Raw genomic sequence first — 24,750 nt, forward strand, 5'->3', positions numbered from 1 at the left:
TGATCCTGGTGTTTTAGTATCTTGTAACTGAGTTTTTCTAAAATGAGGCTCCATAAAATGTCATAAAAATGACTCAATCCATCTCCCTCAACCCTCCCCCAAGTGAGTTCCCAATTGCAGGGCCCTGCCACAGGGATAGTTGCACCATTCCTGCCCAGCAGCTGCCTGGGCCACTGCTGCAGCTTTTGGCCCTCGGAATATCTGACAGGGACCCGATTCTTTGGGGAAACTGCCGAGCCTGCTGCAGTGGTCACTGCAGCCTTTGGCTGAAGCCTCTCCCCTCAGCCCCCCTGCAGCCTCTCAGCTGTGCTGTGTGGGAACAGTTGCTGCATTTCTGGGAGAGGCTGTGGAGTGCTCCCCTGCTGACACTCCCCTCTCTTCCCCAGGCATCTCCGTCAGCAGCCTGAGTGACAACTTGTTTGTGTTGCACGTGCACTGCGAGGACAACAAGCAGAAGGTACTGGGGGCTCATCCCTCCCTCCTCCAGCCCCCACTGGAGAAAGGGTGAAAGGCACAGGGGGGCACACAAGGTGACAGGGATGTGACTTTGTGCCACCTCTAAGGGGCCTTTCACTGGTATTTCCCTGTACTCTCAGCTGGGGCTCAGCAGTGCTTGCTCTGGTGCTGTCGCTGTCCCCCCTCCCTTACAGCAGGGTAGTTTTGGTACAGTGACACCAAAGCCACGATTCCTAAAGCATGGACTCTCCTACCAGGGAGACGTTGTCCTGCAGAGTGACCATGTGATCGAGACACTGACAAAAACAGCCATTCTGGCCAACAAAATCAACAACGTCAACATCAACCAGGGCAGGTGAGTGGCACTGCTTCAGCATTAAACATTCTTATACCTCATCCAAATGTACCCAACCCACCTCAACCAAGGCTCCAGAGCAGATCTATTGCAGCTCTGTTAACACCCAGCTCCTGGAGAATCCCCCACGCTCACCAGAGCTGTTCTCACCTTTTGCTCTTCACAGCATAAAGTTCACAGTAGGACAAGGCAAAGAAGGGATCATCGACTTCATCTCGGGCTCAGAACTGCTCATAGCCAAAGCCAAGAACGGGCATCTAACAGTGGTGAGTGTGGGCTGGGGATCACTTACCCTGGATCCAAACCAGCATTCTGACATGGGACATGTGCCATGGGATGTTCCTGCCAATGGCAGTGCCCTGCCATCCCAGCCTTTCCCACAGTTGGAGCTGGGTACAAGGCTCTTGCAGCCCTGAGGGGCTGCCAAGCTCACTCACACTCAGCAAGGGACTGTCCTAGCACTCACTTTTTATTCCCCCTGCCCCCAACATTCATTAACTCCACAGCAAATCAGATTTTAAATACATTTAAAAACCCAAACAAAACGCTCTCCCCTTCTCAGCTTGTTTATGGTGATCCTGGCAGTCAGATCAGCCCCACAGCTGATTTATGCACTGTCTGATCCCAGCTTATTCAGAACTAAATCCAGAACAAATCCAGACTGCACTGACACCCCTTCCAGCAAAGCTGAGAGCTCCCATTAGGACCACAGATGCCCAGCCTCAGAACAGCCTCAGCATGTTCAGGAATTAAACCTTTTGCAGCATTTTGAACACACTTTCAAACCTGTCCTTCTCCTGCAGGTCGCTCCTCGGTTGAATTCCCGATGATGAAAAATTTTCCTCCACGGAATTGGCTGAACATTGTTCCCAGCAAACCCCCCCCCTTCCTCGCTTTGCTCTCTCTGTTATTACCAAAGACCTGCACTTTCAGAACAACCACAGAATACATCCTTGCTCTCTTGTCTTGTTCTCAAAGTCCCAAACCAAGGCCTTCTCCTCTCTTCCTTACCCGACTGAACGTGGGGTCCAGCACAGCTCCTGCAACCACAGCTCGAGACCTTCAGCTGGGCTTTGAGGGAGAGTTTAAGCCCTGATGGAAATGACCAAAATTTGTGCTTGTCATCACCAAAAAAAAGCACAATCAGAAAACAAGTAACTCTGCTGCTTTCTCAGCCAAATCAATGAAATGCCAAACTTTCTATTCAGAATGTTTTATGAAGAATTTTGCTCGGAGATGTTTTAATGCTTTGTGTTACAAATATAGCAAAGCCATATTGTGTAAATGAGTAAAACGTGTAAATACTTTATAGCCAAGGATTAGATGCACTACGAGAGATGATGTGGAAACTTTTATGTTTTAGATTTGGAATTTTTGTTGTTTTTAGTTTATGGTTACAAGGTATAACCTGAAAAACCCATCATGTAACTACTTCACTGATCAGGATCCAGAGACTTTTATCTTTTTTTGAAGTCAGCTGTCCCATTTCTTGCTCTCTATTTTTATACCGTAGCAATTTTTCATATCCACACAAACACAATGTAATACAAACTGCAGAGGTTACCACTGCTCTGGGCTGGCTATGGGATGAACATGAGCTTCCCCTCTTGCCTTACCCTGTCTGGAAGTCACCACCGCCCCTTCCCCACACAGCTCCGCAGGCTCAGAGCAGCACCTTCAGAAAAAATGGCTTTTCCTCTTGTTCCCAGCAATAACTGGAAGTCTGATTCCCACAGTATTTGTATCAGTGCCTCAGTGCTGCCTTACGAGGGAGGGCTGGGCACTGCTGCTGCCCACAGCTCCAGGGACACAGGGGTTGGCTGCTGGCTGCAGCACAGGTTCCTCCTCAGCACCTTCCTTTAACCCAACAGCTGCAGGGTGCACGGCTCCATGGGGAATTCCTGCTGCATCCATGGCACAGCTCCACAGCCAGGCATCCTGCTCTGCTTGCCTTAGACATCCTTCCCCTCCCTCCTGGTGCAGCCACAGCCAGCCCTGAATGAATCTCACCCAACGCTGCCTCTCTCGCACCTTCAGCTCCATCTCCTCTGGTTCCTGACATGATGCCATTGTCCAGCCCTGCTCCAGGCTGGAATGTGGGATATACACTGCAGGCCATCCCCCCCAGATGTGCTGCAGTGTGTGCAGAGCACGCTGCAGATGTTGGTGTATAACCTCTGCCAGACTACGCTGAATAAATTTTTACAAAAAACCCACCCCCCCTTGTCTTTGGCGCAGTTTCCTTACATGTTTCAGGTGAGGCTGAGCCCCAGCCCCATCTCTGTGTCCATTACAAGGAGCAGGTCATTCCCCACCGAGCAGGAAACCTGTGTCCCATCTCTCCCTCCATGGAACTGGAGTGGATGAGAAATGCTGCAAGAGCAGGTGAGAGGAACTCACCAACCATTTCCCAGGGTTTTATATAGGGAAAGACTGGATAAAAGGGCTGCTCCCAGCAGCACAACTCACACTTCAGACCAAATCTTCCTGATCTCCTGTCTGAAGAACAAGGCTGTTCCTGCTGCTCTCTCCCCCTCCAACTGTTCCTAGTACAAGCAACAAAGGAAAGTTATTCCTCTAAAAGAAAGTCATAGTGATGTTTGGCATTTTTAATTTAGGTTTGTTTTATTTAAGTTTAATGTTAATTCCATGCTGTGTTTCAGTAAGAACAATACAGATTCTGTATCTGTGGCTCCAGTCAGATATCCAGTAGTACAAATTAGCTTCAAGTTACACATACTGAACAAAAGAGGTTGAGCGAGCGAAGGGAGATGGGGAGAGGGGAGGGAGAAAAGAAAAAATATTGAACACGCATGCAGGCTTATCAATGCCACCTTCAATGCTAACCTGCTTGGAGGGAAAGTAAAGAACAGGCAAGAATGAGCAGCCACGGATTGTTGAACTGTTACCAGCACCATGATTTTCAGCAACATTTCAGCAGTTTGGAAACTTTTTGTTTTTATACAGTAAAACCACTACAATAAATGTCCCAAATGCAACCTCGCAACTTCAAGCTAAACACCCAATTAAGTTGAAACATTGGTATAAAATTCAGTTTAAACAGTTATAAAAAAAAGAAAGATGCCACCACATGAGCACTACCTGGCCAGGACCAATCTCTCCCTACACGGCCTTCAGGTGTCACATCCAGGGCTGATGGCAACGTCACCACAGCTGGCAGAGACAATACAGTAATGCTGAAAGAGCCTTTACGCAGTCCTGTTAGTGTCTTAAAGAACCTAAAAGCTGGCACCAGTAAAATCCACAGAAATTCACTCTTGCCTTTAAGAACTTTTAAACTGTGTAAAAAAAATAAAAATAAAGAAACCCAACAGGGCAGGAACCTAAATTCTGAGACCCAATGTAAAAGTCAGATTTGGTGGTTCTCAGAGTGACACTGAGGGTTTTTGTGGGGAAGGGGGAGGGTGGTCAGAGATGGGTTCTCTTGTTGGCCTTTGTGTCTCACTGGTTTTCATCTTCCACATCCTGCAGCGCTTCTTTATTCTGTTCTTCACCTGTGGAAGTGGGAAGAAGGAAGGAAGATGTTACCATTTAAAACTGAGAGCTGCAGAAAGGCTTAACAGGCACCTAGAGATTAATAGTTTCATGCAATACACGCTCACTCTCTCACTCCACACTGCCAGTTCCGGAGTGAAGCATTCCCATGGAAATTAAGCCTTGGAATCTCCTGCACCCTCACACACAACTGCAGCCAGGCCATTAGAACACATGAGGACAAACAAACCCAGCCCTGAAAACTGACACCACGCAGGTGAGCAGTCCTGCTGAGCCAGGGCGGGGCAGCCAAGGCAGAAACCATTGGAAGAGCTGTGGATCAGCATCCTTGGATCAGGAAATACCTTCCCCAAACCCTCATCTCTACTTTTATCTGCCCAAGCCCACTCAAGTCTCAACAACAGCAAAGTACTTAGGAAATTTTATACAGTAACACTGATGGCAGGAATTACCAAAGGTATGAAAAACACCCTACTGCAAGTCCAACCCGACAAGAAACCCTGGGCTTGAGGTTATTAGAGAAAAACATCTTGTGGAAATTAATTTCTCTGTTCAGCCAGGCTGTACCATGCAGTGGAACAGGGTCTGTCCATGAGACTCCTGTAGTTTGGTTACATTCCAGCTGCCCCAGGGAGCCCCATGCAACACCTTCTGCAGGGCTTTGCCAAAGTTCTGCTACAACTGGGAAAGTTCCAGGTACCTCAGCTGGTGCCATCACACATGCACAATTCACTTAATTGGTAAGGGAGACTGAAAAAGTGCTTACAATTATCTGTAACCACTTAAGACGGTACTCTCTTAAGGGCAATAAACAGAAAGTAGTAATTAAAAACTTGATTGCAATAAAACCCAATCAAATGAGACTGATGACTTCCAGCAGATAACCAGAATGTCTGCTCAGAGCGTGTCCAGATTCAGGATTACCACCAGGTACAACTGGAGGTAGATTTTGGAAGAGGGGGCCTAGGAACACAGGACATTCAACAACGAAGTTTATAGATAGAATTCCATATCACATCATTTAAGAGAGGAAAGCAGAGGCCCTAACCCAGATTAGAAGATCTGAGCATGCTCTAACCAACATACTTAGGCAAATACTCCTCTACCAGGCCACTGTGAAGTACTTTTCTTGCCCAAATATTCTTATATCCATCCAGGTTTGCAGCTCAATTCCCAAACATGTGAGTTACTCTGGATCTTAGTCAAGCACATCATCCCTGGGCAGGGGGACAGGTGCCACAGGGCTCAGCCCTGAGTGGCAGCAGGGACACAAGCATTTGTCAGCAGCGCGTGACAGAGGCAGGCACTGTTAGTGACAGGAAAACTGACACTGAAAACTCCAGTGAGCCATGACAAGAGACTTACAAAGTAGAGTTTTTAGGAAATGAACAGTTGGACTTTCCTTTAGGAATCTATACAGCAGGAAAGAAGGGGAGAACAGGAATCATATGGAGATGACATTACAAGTGTGGAAATAAACTCAACACTGCTCTAGGCCATGGGAAAGCTACAGGGATTGGGATGGGAGTGCAGCAGCTGCGGAATGCCTGGCTTTACATCTCTACACCCTGCACAGCTGAAATGGAAACAGGGAAAAGCTTAACACGAAAGAACAAGCCCTTTCCAAGTCTCTGTCACCCCTTGGAAACTGCTAATTGTGCCACTATTAACTTATTGTTCAAAGGTTCTGCTCGTTTGGGAATATGGACCTCTGGAAGCATCAGCTGGAAATGCACTCAGTGTGTTGGCAAAGTATGAGGAAACTTAACTTTGCACCTGTGTCTAAATATTCTACATAAACACTTTTTTTTTCTGGATCTGAAGAACTGCACCACGATTTTAAGTAATCCTACAGTATTTTTAATTCTGTAATCATTATATTTCTGGCACCAGTAACCAGGATAATCTGAAATACTTCAGGAAGAACCAAAATGTCTGTTTTCCATGGCGTGGAGCAAGAAATTAAAATCTGTTTCTTTTTGCAAAATCTAAAGAGCCTGTAAGTGATCTTGTGGAACTTCTACAATATCCAAGATCCACAAGACACACCAGCCCTGGCCAAATCAAGAGCATTTGGAAGACACTCTTTGGAAGATATTGGTACTATCCCACACTGATCCAGCCTGGTTACTGCACTGAAATGGCTTCCAGAGAGCACCAGGTTATTTGGCTCCAATTAAAAAAGTAAAGGTTGTATCTTAATTGTGGGAATTTGAAACACATTTCTTTTCTCCAATGCCTACCCATGGCAAGGAAGGCATCAAACACCTGCAGTGTTTAAAAGAGTCCACAGATCCATCCTGCACAATGAGATAATCTTACATCCTTGAAAAGGGAGGTGCAAGAGCCTTAAACACTGGGATATGGAGTAAACCAGGAGCCAAGACCCCACACATTTACAGGATTCCCAGTTCTCTCAGCAGCCCAAAGAGCAGAGTGAGAAGCTTTTGAGCAACAACACTTCAGAACAAACCCATGACCCTACATAAAAACAGGGAGTCAGGAAAATGTAGAAGATTCTGCATTTGCTTTCAAATGGACACTCCACCAAAGAAGCACCCCCAGGAATGCTGTGTGGCTACAAGGAACAGCTTACCAAAAATTTAAGACACTGACATACTTATGTGAAGTTCAGCAGTGGTGTTTCTAAGCTCTGGGCATTTCTAGGTACCCAAAATAGTCTTAATTGGACCTAATTCTTCTCCTCCAAGTTAAAAGTAAAAAGAAAGTCAGCTCTTTTCACTTGTCTCTCCAAGAGAGAGACCCAAAAATGAGTAGATTTATACTAAGCATTGTATGTGAAAGTTAAGGGGTTGGGAAGATCCATTCAGTGTGCCAAAGCCACTTCAAAAATTTGTACTATCCTTTGCTAGTGAACAGAAGCAATCCATGTCCCACCCTCTGGTACTGCCAGGGGACACATTTGGCATTTGCTCTGGCAATGAGAATATGGAGTGACCTGGAATAAAGGGGAACTAAAGCATCTGCAGTGCTTCCTCCTGCACTGAAGGTGCACATCTGGTTGGAGTGACAGTCAGAGATGAGCATGACAAGCAGAAAGAAAGAAAAGATTAAATAAAGAAGGTCACTGCTTTTACAATAATCACAGGTGCCATGTGGGGAGAATGGTGCTAATTCCACACCTCCTTCCTTCAAGTGAGAGCTGAGGAGCTGCTCAAAAGATTCCAGTGTCGCTCCTATCACCTCATCCAGTGTTAAGGTAGGATAAGAGTGCAGGAGGGTCATTATTAGGAGAGACAGATGTAAACCATCCAAGCCCTCTCCATTTCCATGCTCTGTTTCCTGGGTCAGGGATGCAGCTCTTCCAGCAGGACTCACTTACCATCACCCTGCATGTCTGAAGTCCATAGTGTCAGGTTATCACGTAACAACTGCATGATAAGTGTAGAGTCCTTATAGCTTTCTTCACTCAGTGTATCCAGTTCTGCAATAGCATCATCGAAAGCTGCTTTTGCCAACCTGCAATGACAGAACAAAGATTTAACAAATATTGCTGAACACAATCCAGAAGCACAGGTTAACACCAGTCATTTGTGTGCTTTAAGAAACTTTTTACTCAAGAATACTGGTTTCATTAAACATTTCTACATCTTGCAGTACAACTGATTAAGGTCTGCTAAAAACTTAGTATAACCTGCAGTGACAGAAGACAAATGGTGTTTGCCTCAATCACTGCCACTCTGTACATGCTCACAGGTCACAGAAATCAGTACCACCATCCTTCCCAGCATGTGAGGAGATAAATCACCTCACACCTTGGGCACTTTAAGGGCATGCACAGAGTTAACCTGGCAAGTGCTCAACTGCCATTAGCTGATCAATTCAAGGTTATCACTGTTCTGCTTCTCATACACCATTACTCCCACACAAGCACGTGGCTCTGGACTCCAAAAGAAAATGGTGATGCTGAAAATCTTCCCAGTGAATCGAGGTCAACCAGAGCAAACAACAGCAGGAAGAAAGCAGGAAAAGCAATTACCCAAGGAGCAACCACTTCTGGCTTGTTTGATATTCACACAACATTCCCATATTCCCATCTTCCCAGCCACCACCTACCTGCAGGCACGATCAGGAGAATTAAGAATTTCATAGTAGAATACAGAGAAGTTGAGCGCAAGTCCTAAGCGGATGGGATGTGTTGGTGGGAGTTCTGTCATTGCAATATCACTAGCAGCTTTGTAAGCCACCAAGCTGTTCTCTGCAGCCTCCTTCCTGTCATTTCCTGTGGCAAACTCAGCCAGATACCTATGGTAGTCCCCCTTCCTGAAAACAGAAACAGGAGGAAGTCAGCAATCCTCGTTTCCCCACCAGCCACTGAATGAACAGCTTAAATTAAACTGTGTTTAGGTATCTGCTCAGTTACTACCAAGACTGCACCAAGAGCTGAGGGAATTTTAAACCATCACTACATGACATACCTTATTTTCTTCTCTTTACAAGTAGTGTTCAGCTCATGCAAAAAAAAAAAAAAAAAATACCCAAGCAGGAATGTGATTTCTACATCAGCAGCTCAATTAAAATTGCTGTTTCTTACATCTAAGAGCTGCACAACAGTTCACTTTAAGTTCTCATTACAGCTACTTAATTTCTGTCCCTATTTCAGGCCTTTCCTCTCAAGGAGGTACTTACATTTTGTAATAGAAAACCTTGGACTCGCCAGTGTTAGCTGCTGGAATGAGGTGTTTGTCCAGTACATCCAGAATGTCACAACAGATTAACTTCAGTTCAGTCTCAACCTAGAAAAAACAAAAAAACAAAAAAAACAAAAAAACCCACCAAAATTAGAAGAGGGGGTGAGGTGAGCACTTAAGACTAAAAGCTGTTCCAAAAGTACCCAAATATCAAACATCATGAAATTCCAAAGAGGGATAGGACAGAAGAAAAATAAATAAAATTCAGATGTTCCATAGGTGCATTAAGCAAAACAGTTCTGCACATTTAGCTGGCACACACAAGAGGCAGGGACTGATGGATGATGAAATGTGGAACTCAACAGTGGAACTGTAAATTCCTTGGAAGACATCTTGCTAGACCATTGCATTAAGTTTGTCTCAGGATGTAATTCTGCAAGAATTTCAGGCTTACACAACTCAGTTCCTCACATTTCTGATCCTGGAAGGCTGCCTTGAAAGTGGCAACAGTAACAGGACAATCTGAAGGTAATTAACACAAATCAGCTGAACTCCATTATACCCCAGTTAAATGGCACCTTCAGACCAATTTCTAGTGAGTCCTTGGAGGCAAAGCTCTAACGGAAGAGCCTTAAGACAAAACTCATGGAGTATCAGAACAGAATCAAGACGTGCCACACAAACGAAGGTCAGGTACAAGATGAAAACAAGCTCCAGAAACAGGTGAAAAACACAAAGCGCAGCAACTCAGCGAAAAAGCAGAAATCATCAACACTGACAGTGAAATCTGTGGCCAAAAATACAATATGTAACACCTTATTTAAAAACAGATACTGGATTTGAATAGTCTGAACTGAAAACAGTTACATCAACCTTCATTTTTTCCAGTTCCAAACATAAAGCAAGGTCTATGAGGTCAGGGTTTACCACAGAGAGTTTCACTCCTACAAGCAAAGAAACTGAGCACACCCAGAAAAGATGAAACCCCTCCTCTGACATCAGCACTGCCCAAACCAGACTGGCTCTGAGCCTCCCAGGTCATTCCAGTAGGAGTGGTTGGTGAAGTGCACACAGTCACCCATCCATTGCTGCTTCTTCATCATTTCACAGTAACTTTCACAGCTACAGCTGAAGAGAACTCTGGCTCAAGCTAATTTCATATAAAGGAGAGATTTCAAGCAAAGGCATTAAAGAAACTACCAGGAACTGCAAGTCTTGGATCACAGGAGCAGCCCCACTCAGTCCATCATCCCTTCCTATCCTCCCACCCAAGCATTTGCTTTCCTTCTTTCTTTAAGCATTTTCCTTGCCATGTAATCCTTTTATCACCACACAGCTCCCAAACTATCAGGGTTTGTAACCACAGCAGTTATACCCAAAAGGTGTTAAAATTACAGATCCAAAATAAATGATAAACTGGCACATATACACACATACTGATTTGCACAAAGTAAAAGACTTGCAAAAGTTCTTTAGAGAAATTAATTTACAGCAAATTTCATGTACAAATGTCAGAATGCCCTGACATTCACAGGAAGAATCAGATGCTGTACTTAATTATGTGACAAATGCTTAAGAAAGGTGCTGAAATATGGTCACTTGAGAAGAATCTACTTCATATATTCTTGGGCTACAAAAGCTATAAAACCTTTGGCCAGCAGTCAGTTCCTGCAAACTTCTTTCCTCTTGATCCTCTTTTTCAATGACTTCTTTTGCAGAGAGATCTTCAGCAAAACTGCAAAGAATTAAATCAGTTTCTAATCCTCTTTAGTTAAATAACCATACATGTACACACTTCTATTTCATCTCAGACAGACCTTTTCCAGCTTTGCTTAAAGGATCAGTCACAGTTATCAGAGATCAGCTTCCGGGGCAAGGTAAATGTCCTGGCCAAGCTTAGTTTAAAAAGATTTAATACAAATCAAATTAATTAAGGGTAAAACAAACAAACAAACAAACAAAATACCCACAACAAAACTAAAAGCTTTGTACAAAAAGGATCTGTTCCAGAATGAGTAGCTCAGTGAGCTCTTTCTAAGAGAGGAGGATACAGGACAGGCTGGCAACTGCCCCAAAATACAGCACAGGTTAGAAGTCAGGGCACTGGAAACACACATTCCATGTGCCACATCTCCAGAGCAGGAAGGGGAAGGTCAGTATCTGTGTTATGGTGTGGGAACGGATCTGGTTTGACTGCGAGGGAGGGAACTGCACTGTGTGCAGCCACTTCAGCCTCTCAAGGATGAAGAGCACAAGCCTCAGCGTGTTCTCGTCAGAGATGCAGCCAGATGAGAAATTCAGGGGCTTTTGTGTATCCAAATGGCCACAGGAGCCAGGAGAGCAGCCTGTCTACAAAGAAAGCAAGTAAGTGGCATTTTCCCTCATGGCTATGGATGTGTTTGGCTCCATTCAGCTGAAGTGGTTTGGGAAGACGCACAGCCTGGTGTCTTTCATCTCTCACTATTGCCCAGTGCACACTTCAGACAAAGCCAGCCTGGCCCTGCCCTCCCAATACCACCATCCCTTGAGTTCTACCCCAAGTCATGCTGGCTACTAGCTTAAAAAAACTCCCAACATGAGCCATGAGCTGAATTATAGTAAATTCTGACATACACCAAACCCAACAAATAATTACTTTCACAGAAACTACTACAGAAACTTTCCCTTTCTACTGGAGTAGCACTCTGCAGCTAAGCAAGGTCACAGCTGCTTCTGGTGGTAGGTGAGAGATGTGTCTTTTAGAGATGCTGGTTCTCTCCAACTCCCCAGTGGTTTAAACGTGGCCTGTTGGCTCCCAGACATGATTGGGGGTGGGGGGGGGGGAATTTGTTTTCCTTCTTCAGAGCCTTTCAAGTCTGGGAAAGGTTTTCCCAACACTGAACTTACTCTGGAAAATGCTACAAAGTCAGTATTTGTTGACAAGGGAATCATAACGATGAGAATTCTGCTGGAAGCTGTTTCTTCACGGAAGCACTGAGCACAACAGGGCAGGAGTGCTACTGCTCAGCAGCGACAGTGAGCAGCAGCACCCAAACCTGCAGTGTTCCTCAGGCCCTTCCTGCTCCCAGGCCATCCCACCAAACCCACTCACACACTCAAGAGCAGATGCCAACCCATATGAAGTCTCCCAGCAGCTACTAACAGGAACTGGCCTTCAGCTACAGATGATGCTCAGAAGCCTCTTGGGAAAACTCCCTCTGGAGCTGGGCAGACACAGCCACCCCTGCTCCAGTACAGAACCAATGACAGTGCTCAGTGCACTCCTCCTCCCAGTGTAGCTGTGAAAGCTGTTCTCTCTCAGGATTTAACAGCTGAACACACTGTTGGCATGACACTGTACTTCATGCGGCCTCTCTCTCTCTTCAGAGCCTCAAGCACCTACAAACATGGACTTCTTGCACCCCAGTCCATCCAGAATGGCACATGTCCTTTACAAAGAGGGATGCAGAATAATGGTTATTTCTAGAGTCCTTTCAAAATGAGGAAAAAAGTCTTTTCACCATTAAAGAATCTCTGGCAGAAGATGGTAACCATCCACAAAACCCTGTGCAAAAGAACCTGGAAGCACAAGTGTAAAACAAGTTTAAACAATCACTAGATAGCTGTTGTCTTGTTTTCTATGTTCTGTTAGGAGATTGCAGACACTCATCAAGAAAAGGCTATTTGGGACTGTATGTAACTGGCAGCGCCTCATCCCATCAGTATGCCAGCATAAAATTAGAAACTCACAACTTTAACAATTCCATGGAGCAAAAGAAACCCTGTGAGTCAACAGAAAGCAGTCCAGAGCCATTCCTGAGAGAAGATTTCCAAGCCAACATCATTTCCATTGCTGGTATATGAATCAGTGCCAGGTGATATAACAGACTCCACTGTTTCTCTGGAAATGAAGATGTGAACCATGTGGAGGCACTTGTCCTCAAATAATGGAGATGAAGCCTCTGCAGAAATGTGTGGGATTTAAATAGTACGGGAGCATGCCTGCTCCGTGCTAAACCATCATTTAGGGCAGGGAGGAAGGGGGAACAACTACTCACTAAGAGCTGAAGGTTTCATTAGCCCTTACCAATGAAAGCCAGAGCTTGCCGCAAGTTCTCCATTTTAGGTAAAGCTGCACACACTGACTAAGTCAGCATGAAGTTATGTGGATCAATTTCTCCCTCTCTCTCCAGAGAGAGAAAAGAGCAAGGCCCTGGAGGTTGCTACACACCCAAGTTTCACAGCTGGGACAACCACGACATCCCCAGAACACGGAGTGACAAAGACAAGGAGCCAAGAAGAGCACTGAAGAGCCTCCCTCAGGGACATTTCAAGTGTTAATGTTTTGAACTCTCTAGGACAGAGAACTGGAATCACTGAAAGTGTCACTGTATGATCCAAAGCAATTTTTATAGGAAGGAGAAACTTAACAGCCAAACATCTCCTTTGACAGGGTTAATTAAAAAAAGAAGTTGCTTGGGGTAAGTCAGGTTGGAGGGGAAAGAATGAGGCCTCCTGAGCAGGTGCAGCCTCACATCTGAGTAAGCAGGGAAGAAAAGTGCAAGCACAGCCCAAATGCTTGGCAGAGCTGTTGATGACTGAGGGAAAATCCCTCCCTCTCCTGAGGCTGCTGCCCTTCGGAGTGTTTACACAGAAACACCCAAGCTCTCCCTTTCACCACGGAGATTTATTCTCCAGATAAGGAACCAGCTCCAGCCTTCCAAGGACCCTATTCCAGGTCAGCACACCACAGGCAATCTCGAACACCAGGGCAGTTTATGGCAAGGGGACCAGAACTAAATGACATTTTGCTGTAAGACCAACTCCAGCTTACCATTTGCCGATATTCCCGAATCATTTTTAATTTGTCTTCTCCACCTTTGTTTTCTTCTTTCTGTTCAATGCTGCTGATTATTCTCCAGGAAGCTCTCCTGGCTCCAATCACGTTTTTATATGCAACAGAAAGCAGGTTTCTTTCTTCCACTGTCAACTCCACATCCATTCCAGCCACTTTCTTCATTGATTCAACCATTTCTAGGAGGAAAAGGTCAGGCAATTATTCTCACAACTGAAGCACCTTTCAAATCATTCAATACAAGCTGTACATTAATGAGAGCTTAGGAAATTAAGCTCCCTCCTCCTTTCATCCAGTTACTCCTCACTTTTACACTGGAGTGTTCCAAACAAATCAATCAGCACATACACAAAGGAAGTATCTGATGTTCATCTGGTATTTTACAAGGGTTCCAAAAATTCTTTAAAGGTAGTTTTCACTTTTGGTTTTTATTTTTCTGGTCTTTGGTTTGAGTGGGGGTTTTTTTTGTTTGTTTGCCTTTTTTAACAGACAGACAAAAAGGATGTAACAGCAAGAACATTCTTCCACAGTGGACAAGAGTTATCAGTACAATCCTACAGGAGTGTGCGCTCTTCAGAGTGCTTTGCAGAAGGCAGAGAACAGTGAGAAAAGATGAACAAATGTGATCTGGCTCTTGGCACAGTCAGGATAAAACTGAGGAATTACAGAATGCTCCACTGATTTGTCAACTGGAACACAATGTAATGTGGTAATTAACAAAAACATAAAATCCAGATTTGAATACACGTAGAGATGTATGAGTACTGTTACTAGGAAAATGAGTCAAAGCTGCAAGATGAACCTCCAAAAGAAAAATTTGGTGCTTGGAGTGGTAACAAAAATGTCATCCTGAGTGTACCCAGAGCAACCATATCTACCCATGCCAAGCAGCCTCTTACAGTGAAAAGTAACAAACAAGATATGAATGAATGTATATTTCTATTTTATGCCTGTTGAAAAGTACTTCTAAACCTGAGGTTAAAACAATTATTACCAAACACAGCTTTCCTATGCTCCAGTGGAACCAAGACTAAACTACTTAAGGGAGTTTATAACCCTTTAATTACCTAACAACACTGCAATTGTTCAGGACACATTAGAAAAATAGTGTTAAATATACAAATGAAGCTTAACTATAATTTTTCCCCCTCAGATGTCAAAATCACAACCTAAACAGGCACAAGCTACTTCAGCAATGGAGACTGTAGGCTCCCTGGCAGGAACAATGTTATCAGTCTCCAACAGGTCTCCATATGTGGAGGACAAAATTTTATGGTGGCTCTATTTTTATCAGTAGATTTTGCTTCCCCCAAATCACAGAAAGTAATGAAAAATCCACCAAGCATTTGATAAAACTTTTTGAGAACACCACCCTGCAACTGCAAAATGGTGCTTTTACTGAAGAATTTGAGAGCTGCCCTAAACACTCCACATTCACAGTTAGTATTAACATAAACATAATTAGGTATTTTAAGCCAGCTAAGTTACGAGCAATATGATATAGCTACAATTTGCTACTTAAATAAAGCAAGCACTATGATTTATTTCCTGAAGCATGACCCTACCATCCCATTCATACGAAAAATCTACTTCAAAGCTGTAAATTTTTTAAATTATGCAAATTAAGCCATCTCGTGTTTGGAAGTTTCTTGAAACAGTGGAGCCACATTCAAGATGCCTGACAGTTCTTGTGGACAAAAATGACCATCAGGAATTGAGACTTGCAGTCTCCATGACCTGGGTATCTTCGTCAAGGTCCAGCAAAAAATGTGGCTCTTGTTTTTAAGCCTAATATTTGACTGCCTTCAGATAAGAAACACACAGGTTACGGAAGATCTGCCTTTTTTTAAAACAGTTTCTATTATTGTGCTTTATCCACTGGGATTAACTACAGTGCACTTCAGTCATACTCCTGGATGACAATGCTTTGATAGAAAACCTGCTTCTTAATGACAACAAAAATCTATCCACACTTATCTCATATAACAATGATATATATAGAACAATTAGTCCAGAAGTGTGGAGGTTGAGGAACACGTACAGCAACATCTTCCAAGATCTGCCCTGTGTCAGGAAATTGCAACAACTGGGGAAAAAGGGCACATTTTATCAATTGTTCTACAGGTTTCCTTCACAATCTCTTCCCTAGAAGCAAATTTGTCTAGAGTGAAAATTTAAAATAAAAAAACTATACACAAGACTTGCTGTTCCCTGAAAATGAGTATCTAGCTTTCACAGTACATTCAAACACATCATTATGAATTTAATTAACTGCTTGGCTTCTACAGGATTTTATCTATTACCAGTCTGAACATCTACAAGCCCTTGAAACAGAGGTCTGAACACCTCTGTGCACTGGAGGATAAACCCAATTTAAGCTGTGCAACAGCTGGTACAAAGCCAAACCCAAGACCCCGCCCTACAAGGAGCTCCTCTGTCAGTATTTGAGCCCTGTTGCATCTCTTCAACTGTTGGCAAAGGAGGTCATTAACCACCCTCCTGCAGTCACCACAACCACGGAAACAACAGAGCCAAAGGAAAACAGGCACCTGCTCTGAACTACTACTGCTATCAGTAAATAGCCCTTATCACCCCAGCATTTTTATGATTGAGTTGTTAGTAAGTTAAACAGACTCCCTGACAAGTGACAGCCACTGGGAACGGGATGCTGGGGGATGGGGGAGCACCTGAGGTTCCTCCATTTGTTCTGAAGCACAAAACCCTCCACCTTCACCACCCCTCACACTGGGTACGCAACCTCCCAACACCCTGACAACAGGAACTGAAACTTTGTCTCCTCTTCGAAATCTTCATCTTGTTACTAGGTAACCACACAACCACAGATTAGAATCCCACCCATAAACAACTGTTTTACCCAAAGAGAAAACATTTATCAGTCTACACACAAAGCTGTTGGAGAAAAAGGATTTTAGTTTAGTAAAGAGCCCACTTTTACTTACAATACAAAAATCTGGGCTGATATTTCAAGAAAACAAAATATTATGTACATACCTTGGTCTTCCATGGTAAACCCATAATCCAGCCCTGAAAATTTAAGCCTGATGAAAAATCTTAAGAACACAGGCAGTACAAAAGCAAGGGGACAACATACCTGTATCTCCTCCAACAGAAAACAAAAATAAAGCCATCTATATCTGCCAACAGAACAAATATTTTTTATTCTAAGTGCCATTTTACCAATCTGGAAGTTTCCACAAGGAGGTGGAAAGCTCAGTCAGAGACCACTCAAGACAAAATACGAGTCTGAGATTACATTTCATTAAAAAGGATTATTGCAGTAATGACAACTCATTGCATACAAAATCCAGAGATGCTTACACTGCATTATGGAAAAAGTAGCGTTATGCAGATTCAGAGAGACAGAGGCTGTATGTAAGCGGTTAAGTTCCAGCCTCTCAGGTGATTGTGGCTGTCACCTTATTATGCTACTGTCAGATCATGCCACTGTCAGGGCAGGAAATCCCAAAAACATGAATTCTGGAAGGAGAGGGGAATATTCTGGAGAATGACATGCTTGCCCTAGATTTAGATCTTTCCCCAAGCACCTGCTGTTGGTTAAGAAATACCACAATACACAGGCAAAAACTGTAATGGTGCCCAGGCCATTTTTTAGGTTCCTATATTCTGCTACTATGATTAAAATGCTGGCTCCCCATTGCAAACCCTGCTGACTCACCTCCAGCCACCAGGAGGGACACAGAATCGCAGCCTGGAAAGCACAAAGGGTTGGACAGCGGTGGCCACCTACAAAGGGTTTGTGGAACACCAAGGTGCATGGCTTGGGATTGGGGTTTAATGTGAAAGACAAACAATAAGCCTTACTCTAAGCTAAAAGTGGGGAAGTTTACAAGTGTTGAGAAGGACATGTTTGATAACCATCATTAGGGGCCAGCCACAGAACAAAGGGCACAGCTGATAAGGACTCATACTAGGCCACAAAATAATGACTGCCTCTTGACCAGAGATGAATGAGAAACTAGGTATTTGTTGCTTCCTTAACTCCAGAAATCCAGAAAACCCAGGGGAACTGCAATATCCCTAGGTAAGGAAATATGGAAATGGGTGATGTACAGCCAATTTAGTGGGAAGACTAAAAACCTTCCCAGTGCAGGACACAAACCAAGAGACAGCAGACCCTAACAAAGGAATAGCCAGTATCTGGCAGTTCTATCAAAATCTGTGCTTGTAACAGAAATCATTTGGCCTAAACAAAGGCTGGTGCACTAAAGCAAACTTGTTAGGGCAAATCTACAGAGTTTGCAACTTCTAATTCAGTGCCTGAGTCTCACTAACCAGGATGCTACAGGGTCGGGGTTTTTTGTTTCCAACCAAGGCACTCCTCGTGACTTTAAACAATACACAGAATCTACTTCAACCTTACTGCTGAAGTAACTCCCCCTTGCCTCCACACACACTGGCTCAACATTACCACAGGAAAAAACAAGAGCTAGAAAATCTCTTAGTGGTGTGCTTCCCTTCCAAAAGAGGAACTACTTAAGTGAGAAAGCTTCTTAGAATAAGAAGAGAAAAAGAACTTGTTGAGTAAAGGTGGGATGGAGATGATGTAATTAATGGTCATCATACTCAAATCAAAATAAACCTTAAGAGAACTCACAAAGTACAATTCTTATATATTATGTAATGAAGAGCAGCAGAAGCACCGTCTTAACTCTCCATTTAGTAGCAGAAGAACATCAGAAAACTGAAGCTGCGTTTTAAGTTTAATCTTTTCTATTGCCCTTATCTAAGGGCAATAAAACAAACCAAGCTCTTCAAGCTTCTAAGCTGCTGCCCAATACCTACTTCAGCATTTCAGGAGCTAAAAGCCGCAAAGGAGCATCCTGTGAGCTGCAAGGAGGTGAAGGACACAGCAAAAAAACCAAGTCTTCCCTCGTGTCCACCACAGATGATCACACGCCATAAACAGTATTCAAAGACTCAGTACAAGTGCTAGTCTTGTACCTGTTCATTCTTGCAATGAACAAAAGATTATCAGGAATGAGTCCCAAGAACCTTAAGTATCTATGACCCTACAGTCTTGTGTGTAACCTCTCAGTTAGGGCTTTAGTAACAGCAGCAAACACAAAGTGGTTTACACTGTTCAGCTGAGAAGGGTTCCAGCACACACTCAGGGGGACCTACAAAACCATGAACCTAATACTCACTAGGGGTCAAGTTAATGGGAATTACATTAAAAAAACCCTGGAATGAGCGGGTATATGAATAAACATTACATTGTAGAGCATGGCATTCCATTATGCCTCACAAATCTACTGGAATGCTTTGAACAAGTGAAGCACATGGACAAAGAAGACATAATTGGTAGAGTCTACCTGGATTTCCCAAAGGCATTTGACAAGGTCCCTCACCCAAGGTTCTTTAAGGAACTCAACTGCCACGGGATAGGCAGGAAAGTCCTCACATGGATAAACACTTGGCTGAAAGACAGGAAACAGGGTATGAATATGAGAGTCAAGTTCTCAAGAACAGAGAAAGCCCACCAGTGGAATCACAAGGTATCTCTGCTGGGAAGCAGGCTGGCACTTCTGAGTGAGCCACAAAACAGAAGCAAGTAGTAAGTACTAACTTAGTAGCAGCAAACTGCTAGGAACAAATACAAGAAGAACTGAAGAAATAGGGGCCAGTGTATTCTTCAGTAAGAGATGAATATAACTGGATCAATGTCCACAAACTGCACTTCCCAAAGATACAGACCTCCACCTGGCATCAGTGGGCACCACCCTACTCACTACAATGATGAGCTCCAAATTCAACCAAGCGGAAGTTCAGCTCCTCTTTCCATCCATTAGGAACTCTTCTAGACACACTGTTATGCTGCCTGCATTAGGATTTTCTGTTCTCTTAGGAAATCCTGTGTTTGGCAAAGAGGGCTCCAGAGATGGCTGAACCCATGCCTATCAATTCCCTCCTGCCAGCTCAACACCCCTCTGATCTCTCAACTGGCTCATTCAGGTCACCAGCTCAGACAACTACTCAAGAGGGAAAAAAAATTAATCTTGCTTCTAATTTAGAGAACTGAACTGGCTCTAAGGGTCAGACCACAACCCAAGCACACATGAGAAGCATTCCACACTTATCACAATGTAAAAGTTTTACACAAATGAGCATAAGAAAACCTAACAGGTGGATTCCCAGTTAAGACAACCAACAGGCAGAGGAGTAAAAAAACCCCAAATAATAGCCAACCTGCACAGTGGCTTGATGATGATTTTGTGGACAAAGCAGAGGGTTATAATGTTATTCCATGTGCAAGGTTTGTAACAGCTGGTGCAGTCAAAACCCTTCCAAAACCTGACTGCATGACTCTGCAATAAACAGTCCTGCACCTTTACTTGGAGAAATAGGTTACGCCCAAGTTGTCCAAGCAACAGTGGGATTTTCTGCATTATCAATTGTATGGTCTACCACAAGTCCTTCTTGCAAGAAGAACATTTTTTAAATTGTCCCTGTAATCTCTTCAAGCTGTGGACATTTACTTTTCTAAATCAAGAGGATATCCCCACTATTTCTAATAAACGTTTCAGTTTGAAAGCAAACATCTCAAGTGTGGGCCACATCATACATCTCTCCCTTTGACTGAGATCCGCTACTGAGCAATCCTCTAATACAAGAATTGGACACCAGTTCAGCTTCTGGGCTCTTTGCAGAGGACCACACCAGCCAATTGTAGAATTTTGTCTCCTTTGTTTGCTGCTGGTACCTCAGGAAATTCAAGAAGGCCATTACAGACAAAGGCCCTCTCTCACACAACTCCTCATAATCACAAGTCAATTTATGTCCCAGTATGTACAACTCCCACTTAAAAAATGTACAGGCTTATTCCTTTAGCACTGTCTCGCCCATACTTTAACTCTTAGATTCCTACAATTCTTAGGGATATGCTGAGATTTTTCTGCCTTTTAGCTCAGAGACAGCAGTCACACCCCACATCAATACACCAGTAAGACCTTTAACACACAGGGTAAGTGGTAACCATTAATGGGGGAAGGAACCCAAAAAACTGAAGTGTGTTTGACATCTGCTTGAAAGAGACTAATCCTCTGCAAACCAAAATTAATATGCAACTTGAATTCTAATTTGTGACTTATTGATTCTTCATTACGCTCTAAGCTGAAGACCTGTTACTAGGAGACAGTTTTTTCTAAAAAGGGTTCAAATCTTGAACTGAATCCACTGCTGCACACGTTCCTGCCTTTGTGATAAAGACCCATTTCCCTGATAGACAATTTCTAAAGACAAAGGGAGGCAGCTGTTAGCTTGCTGTGCTGGGAGGCAGGAGACCTGTCATGGGTGGCTTGGCTTTTTCCCTTAACCGTACCCTGACCTATCATCTGGTTTTGAGGGGGGAAAACCCCACTTATTTCACCTCACCCAAGTCATGTACTTCAAGACTTGTAGTACAAAGCAGCTGTATGAAGTATCTGCTCACAGTCTACCTTGAGCCATAGCATTTTTCTCACCTAAAACAAAGATGTTCCCAGCCTCCAGAAACAGGAATTGGTTTCAATATTCAGCAGCAGTCTACAGGAATCCTCTACATCCTCTTGATATAAGGAGCTCCACAGTATCACTTACTCCAATTGTTTTCCAAAAAAGGAATCCATTTAGTTATACATTATTCTACCAATAAGGAATAGCAGTAAGTGAGATTTCTCACAAAGCTTCCTGTACTACCAGTAAGCTTCCTGGCATTTTGTGATTTGCCATAACATGCCTAAGCAGATCTGTGAAGATAGTCAGACACCCAAATCTCTTAATATCTCAGGAGATCAGGGTTTAAGTGCTACTTACACTGCAAAAGTACCTAGAAAGTTGTCCTCTTAATCTGGGCCAGCATCCTGAGGACAGTACAGACACAGGACTAGATTCCCAACCGTTCACAAATACAGCTCCCAAGACTTCATAAATTCCCTAAGTGGGTCAGGTAAGTAACACCAAAGAAACGACAGTTGGATGCCCACCATAAGTGCTGCTATAAATGCCATGAGCCATACATAAATAGCAACCCACCATTCTTTCAGTCTCCAGGAGAAAGATGGGATAGAACTTTACGCTTATCCTAATGTTAAAACACACAAAAAATTGTCAAACTCATATTCAAATTACCCAAGGGACTCATATTCCAATGTATCTGTAGCCAGTACTTACCATCACTCCATTTAATATAATGCCAATTAATAACCGTGGCCTCATAATTGTGCACCTCAAAGATCAAACTGAGGACCAAAATTAGGAGTAGCTTACACTTTCCTCATATTGCTTCTCAAATCACTTTGTTCACAGAATTATTCAGCAGTCTCAGCTATGATCTTGGCAGAACTGCATTATTTCACATAAACAAGAACAAATTATGCCAATCATTTTTAATTGTTTCAGCTGAACAAGAACACAGAATTAAATGATAAAAACAGTATCTACAGTACATTTTCTTCCAGGCCATGGACACAAGAAAATGTGAAGACAAATTTAGAACAGCTGGCAGAATTACAGGGTGCATCTTAAATATGTTCACCCAACTTGAGTCCTAAAAACTCTGGAAGGCTAAAACCCACAGCACTGATTTGAAAAAGGCAGCTTTCAGTTCAGTGCTCCCTCCTAAATTGTAACAAGTCTCACGCCCATTCAGAAGCAAGACAAGTCTTTTACATTTTGCTCTGGGCAGCTTGTTTAGCAAACATTCATGGTACTGGGAGAACCAAAAGCAGGGAAATGCTGCACCAAGGCAATAATCCCTCCTAATCAATTTTTATTAGTTGACAGGAAGTTTGCATTGCAGATCTGTGCCATGGGGTAGAGTCCTATTACATCCTAATGAAGTGATTTACTGCTGATTTCAGAAAACCCCAGAAAGAGAGTCATGCCTCAAGAGCTCCCAAGGATGATGATTCCTCCAGAATGTTGGGTTTCCACTCAAACCAAAGCCAACACTGACTCATCCATACCAGGTGGAGAAGCCTTCCCTCCTCAGCAGGAGCTGCACCCTTATTGTGGAATACAGATATGTCCCTCTGCCCAAGTTAATTATTGTATCCTAATACCTGTTTTTTGGGGGCTGTTTTTTTCTGTAAACCCTTCAGTGGAAACTGCCTGACTGCTTTCCTTCAGTGATACTCTTAATTCCAAATCATTTTCCTATCAGAAATCTAACTGAATGGATTCTTATTTAGGCCTTCTTTTTGTTTTAGTTTCTATTTTCCTCCCCAAAACGTGCATTTTTCAGATGTTCTGCAATGGTGCCATCAGATGTTTTTTAAGCACAACTCAGTAAAAATATGTCATTTGGTGAGAACTTGGTCATGTTGTCTATGACAATTTATGAACAGAAAGTATTGGGAGTGTCTTCTTACCTCTAAATGAATGGTAACTGCATTCACACATTCTACATACATGCATTTATTTCACTTCAAATGAATAATCACAGCTCTCAGGGCAAAGTAACAGTCTCAGAAGAGTCGAGAAAATTAAAGGCCCTTTCTATTATGTGCAGGGGAACCATGTTTAAAAGGAACAGTTGCAAGACAGACATTTTTGGGGCAAGAGACACCACCCAGGGTTGCCAGTTCCTCCCCTCTACCACTTTTCCCCCAGGTATTAAATCATCACGGATATTAAATGATCAGGGACAGCGCACAAACTTAAGAGAGGAAAAAGGATGAAAAGAAGACGCTGGGAAAGTGAAACAATATGTAATAATTTATACCACATAATGAAAGCATACGCGTTTTCTTTAGGCAGTGAATCATGTACTCGCTCCCTGCACGGCGAGAACTCGCTCTCTCTGGGTTTGCCAGGGGCAGCAGGATCTCCAGCCGGGGGTAGAGGCAGAGAAAGAAGCGCAGCCCCATCCCCGGGGACCCCCCACGAGCACGGCCGGCGAGGGGCCGAGGGCCGGGCCCCCCCTCCGGAGCACTCGGCATGGGCGTTGTCTGCGGCGAGCCGCCCTCGCTCCGCGCCGCCTGGCCGGGGGAGCGCGGAGCCGGCCGGACCCAGCGGCGCCGTGAGGGGCAGCGGGGTCTCTTTGTGGGGCCCCCCGAGGCGGGGGCGGCTCCTCTGCCCCCCCCCAGGACTCGCCCTTCGCGGCCGCCATTTTATTCCCGGCTCCTGCCGCCACCGCCCCCCGCCCCGGGCCCCGCCCCGGCCCGAGACACCCCCTCGCCCGGGTCCCCCATCCCCGCTTCCAGCGGCCCCTCAGGGCGCTCCCCGTCGCCATTTTGTGTGCGCCCCCTCCTCCGCCCCTGCCCCCCTCCCCCGCCCAGCCGCCATTTTGTGGCCGCTCCCTCCCTCCCTCCCTCTCCCCTTGGCCGTGCACGGCCTTCCGAGCCCGCGCTCACCATCGTAGCGCTCAGCCTGCTCAGCCAACTTGGCCTGATAGACGAGGTCCTCCCGATCGTCCATGTCCTGCGGGCGGGGCGGCGGCGGGGACTGCGCGGGGCGGATGGCAGCCGATGGGTCCGGGGGGCTCGGCAGCTACCAGCTCGCTGCTCTCAGGGCAAATATGGCGGCAGCGCCTCCTCCCGCTGCATCCGGGCACTCCCGCCGGCGCGCGCATGCGCTCCGCCGCCTCCCATGGCAACGGCGGCTCCCTGGCAACGGGCGGGGGGCGGGGTGAGGCGGCGTGAGGGGTGAGGCGGGATGAGGAATAAAGCGGAATGGGCCGGTGTGAGGGGCGAGGCGGTGTGAGGGCTGAGGAGAGGTGAGGCGGTGTGAGAGATGAGGCAGGATGGATGAAGCGGTGTGAGGCGGGATGAGGAATAAAGCGTGATGAGGGATGAGGCGGCCTGGCAATGGCGGGGATGGATCCGCCGCTCCCCCGCCCGGTTCTGGCGGGGCCATGACCGAGACATGGCTCTGGGCGAGCGGAAGGGGCAGCGGGCCCGGGCGCCGGTGGTGTTTCC

General features: G+C 44.7%; 2 protein-coding genes across 7 annotated transcripts in view; one reads left to right on the forward strand and one right to left on the reverse strand.

Annotated features, from left to right (window-relative positions):
• The window catches only part of MYO1C (myosin IC), a 52,338-nt gene extending 49,311 nt beyond the window's left edge, over nucleotides 1-3,027 (forward strand). For all 6 annotated transcript variants that reach the window (XM_032129848.1, XM_032129852.1, XM_032129847.1 and 3 more), the window contains exons 29-32: nucleotides 387-457; nucleotides 714-811; nucleotides 978-1,077; nucleotides 1,615-3,027. In XM_032129848.1, coding sequence (XP_031985739.1) covers nucleotides 387-457; nucleotides 714-811; nucleotides 978-1,077; nucleotides 1,615-1,641 — 296 coding nt within the window. In that variant the 3' untranslated portion in view covers nucleotides 1,642-3,027. The remainder of the gene's footprint in view (nucleotides 1-386; nucleotides 458-713; nucleotides 812-977; nucleotides 1,078-1,614) is intronic.
• A 378-nt stretch (nucleotides 3,028-3,405) lies between these two features.
• Nucleotides 3,406-24,406, reverse strand: YWHAE (tyrosine 3-monooxygenase/tryptophan 5-monooxygenase activation protein epsilon). Its single transcript, XM_032129859.1, has 6 exons — nucleotides 24,187-24,406; nucleotides 13,793-13,992; nucleotides 8,978-9,084; nucleotides 8,405-8,611; nucleotides 7,671-7,807; nucleotides 3,406-4,326 (listed from the first exon to the last, which is right to left on the reverse strand). The coding sequence occupies exons 1-6, from the start codon at nucleotides 24,248-24,250 to the stop codon at nucleotides 4,274-4,276; spliced, it is 768 nt and encodes a 255-aa protein (XP_031985750.1). The 5' UTR covers nucleotides 24,251-24,406; the 3' UTR covers nucleotides 3,406-4,273.
• Between the last annotated feature and the right edge of the window lie 344 nt (nucleotides 24,407-24,750).

Source organism: Corvus moneduloides, chromosome 20 (assembly GCF_009650955.1).
Source record: "Corvus moneduloides isolate bCorMon1 chromosome 20, bCorMon1.pri, whole genome shotgun sequence".
Lineage (NCBI taxonomy): Eukaryota > Metazoa > Chordata > Aves > Passeriformes > Corvidae > Corvus > Corvus moneduloides.

What these genes read in the sequence shown, in the direction of transcription:
- YWHAE (XM_032129859.1), bottom strand. Translation starts at nt 24,250, where the DNA reads ATGGACGATCGGGAGGACCTCGTCTATCAGGCCAAGTTGGCTGAGCAG. An exon ending in GCAGGCTGAGCGCTACGATG is followed by an intron (nt 13,993 to 24,186) that starts GTGAGCGCGGGC and finishes TTTTCCTCCTAG; the next exon opens with AAATGGTTGAATCAATGAAG. An exon ending in AAGGTTTTCTATTACAAAAT is followed by an intron (nt 8,612 to 8,977) that starts GTAAGTACCTCC and finishes TTCTGTTTTCAG; the next exon opens with GAAGGGGGACTACCATAGGT.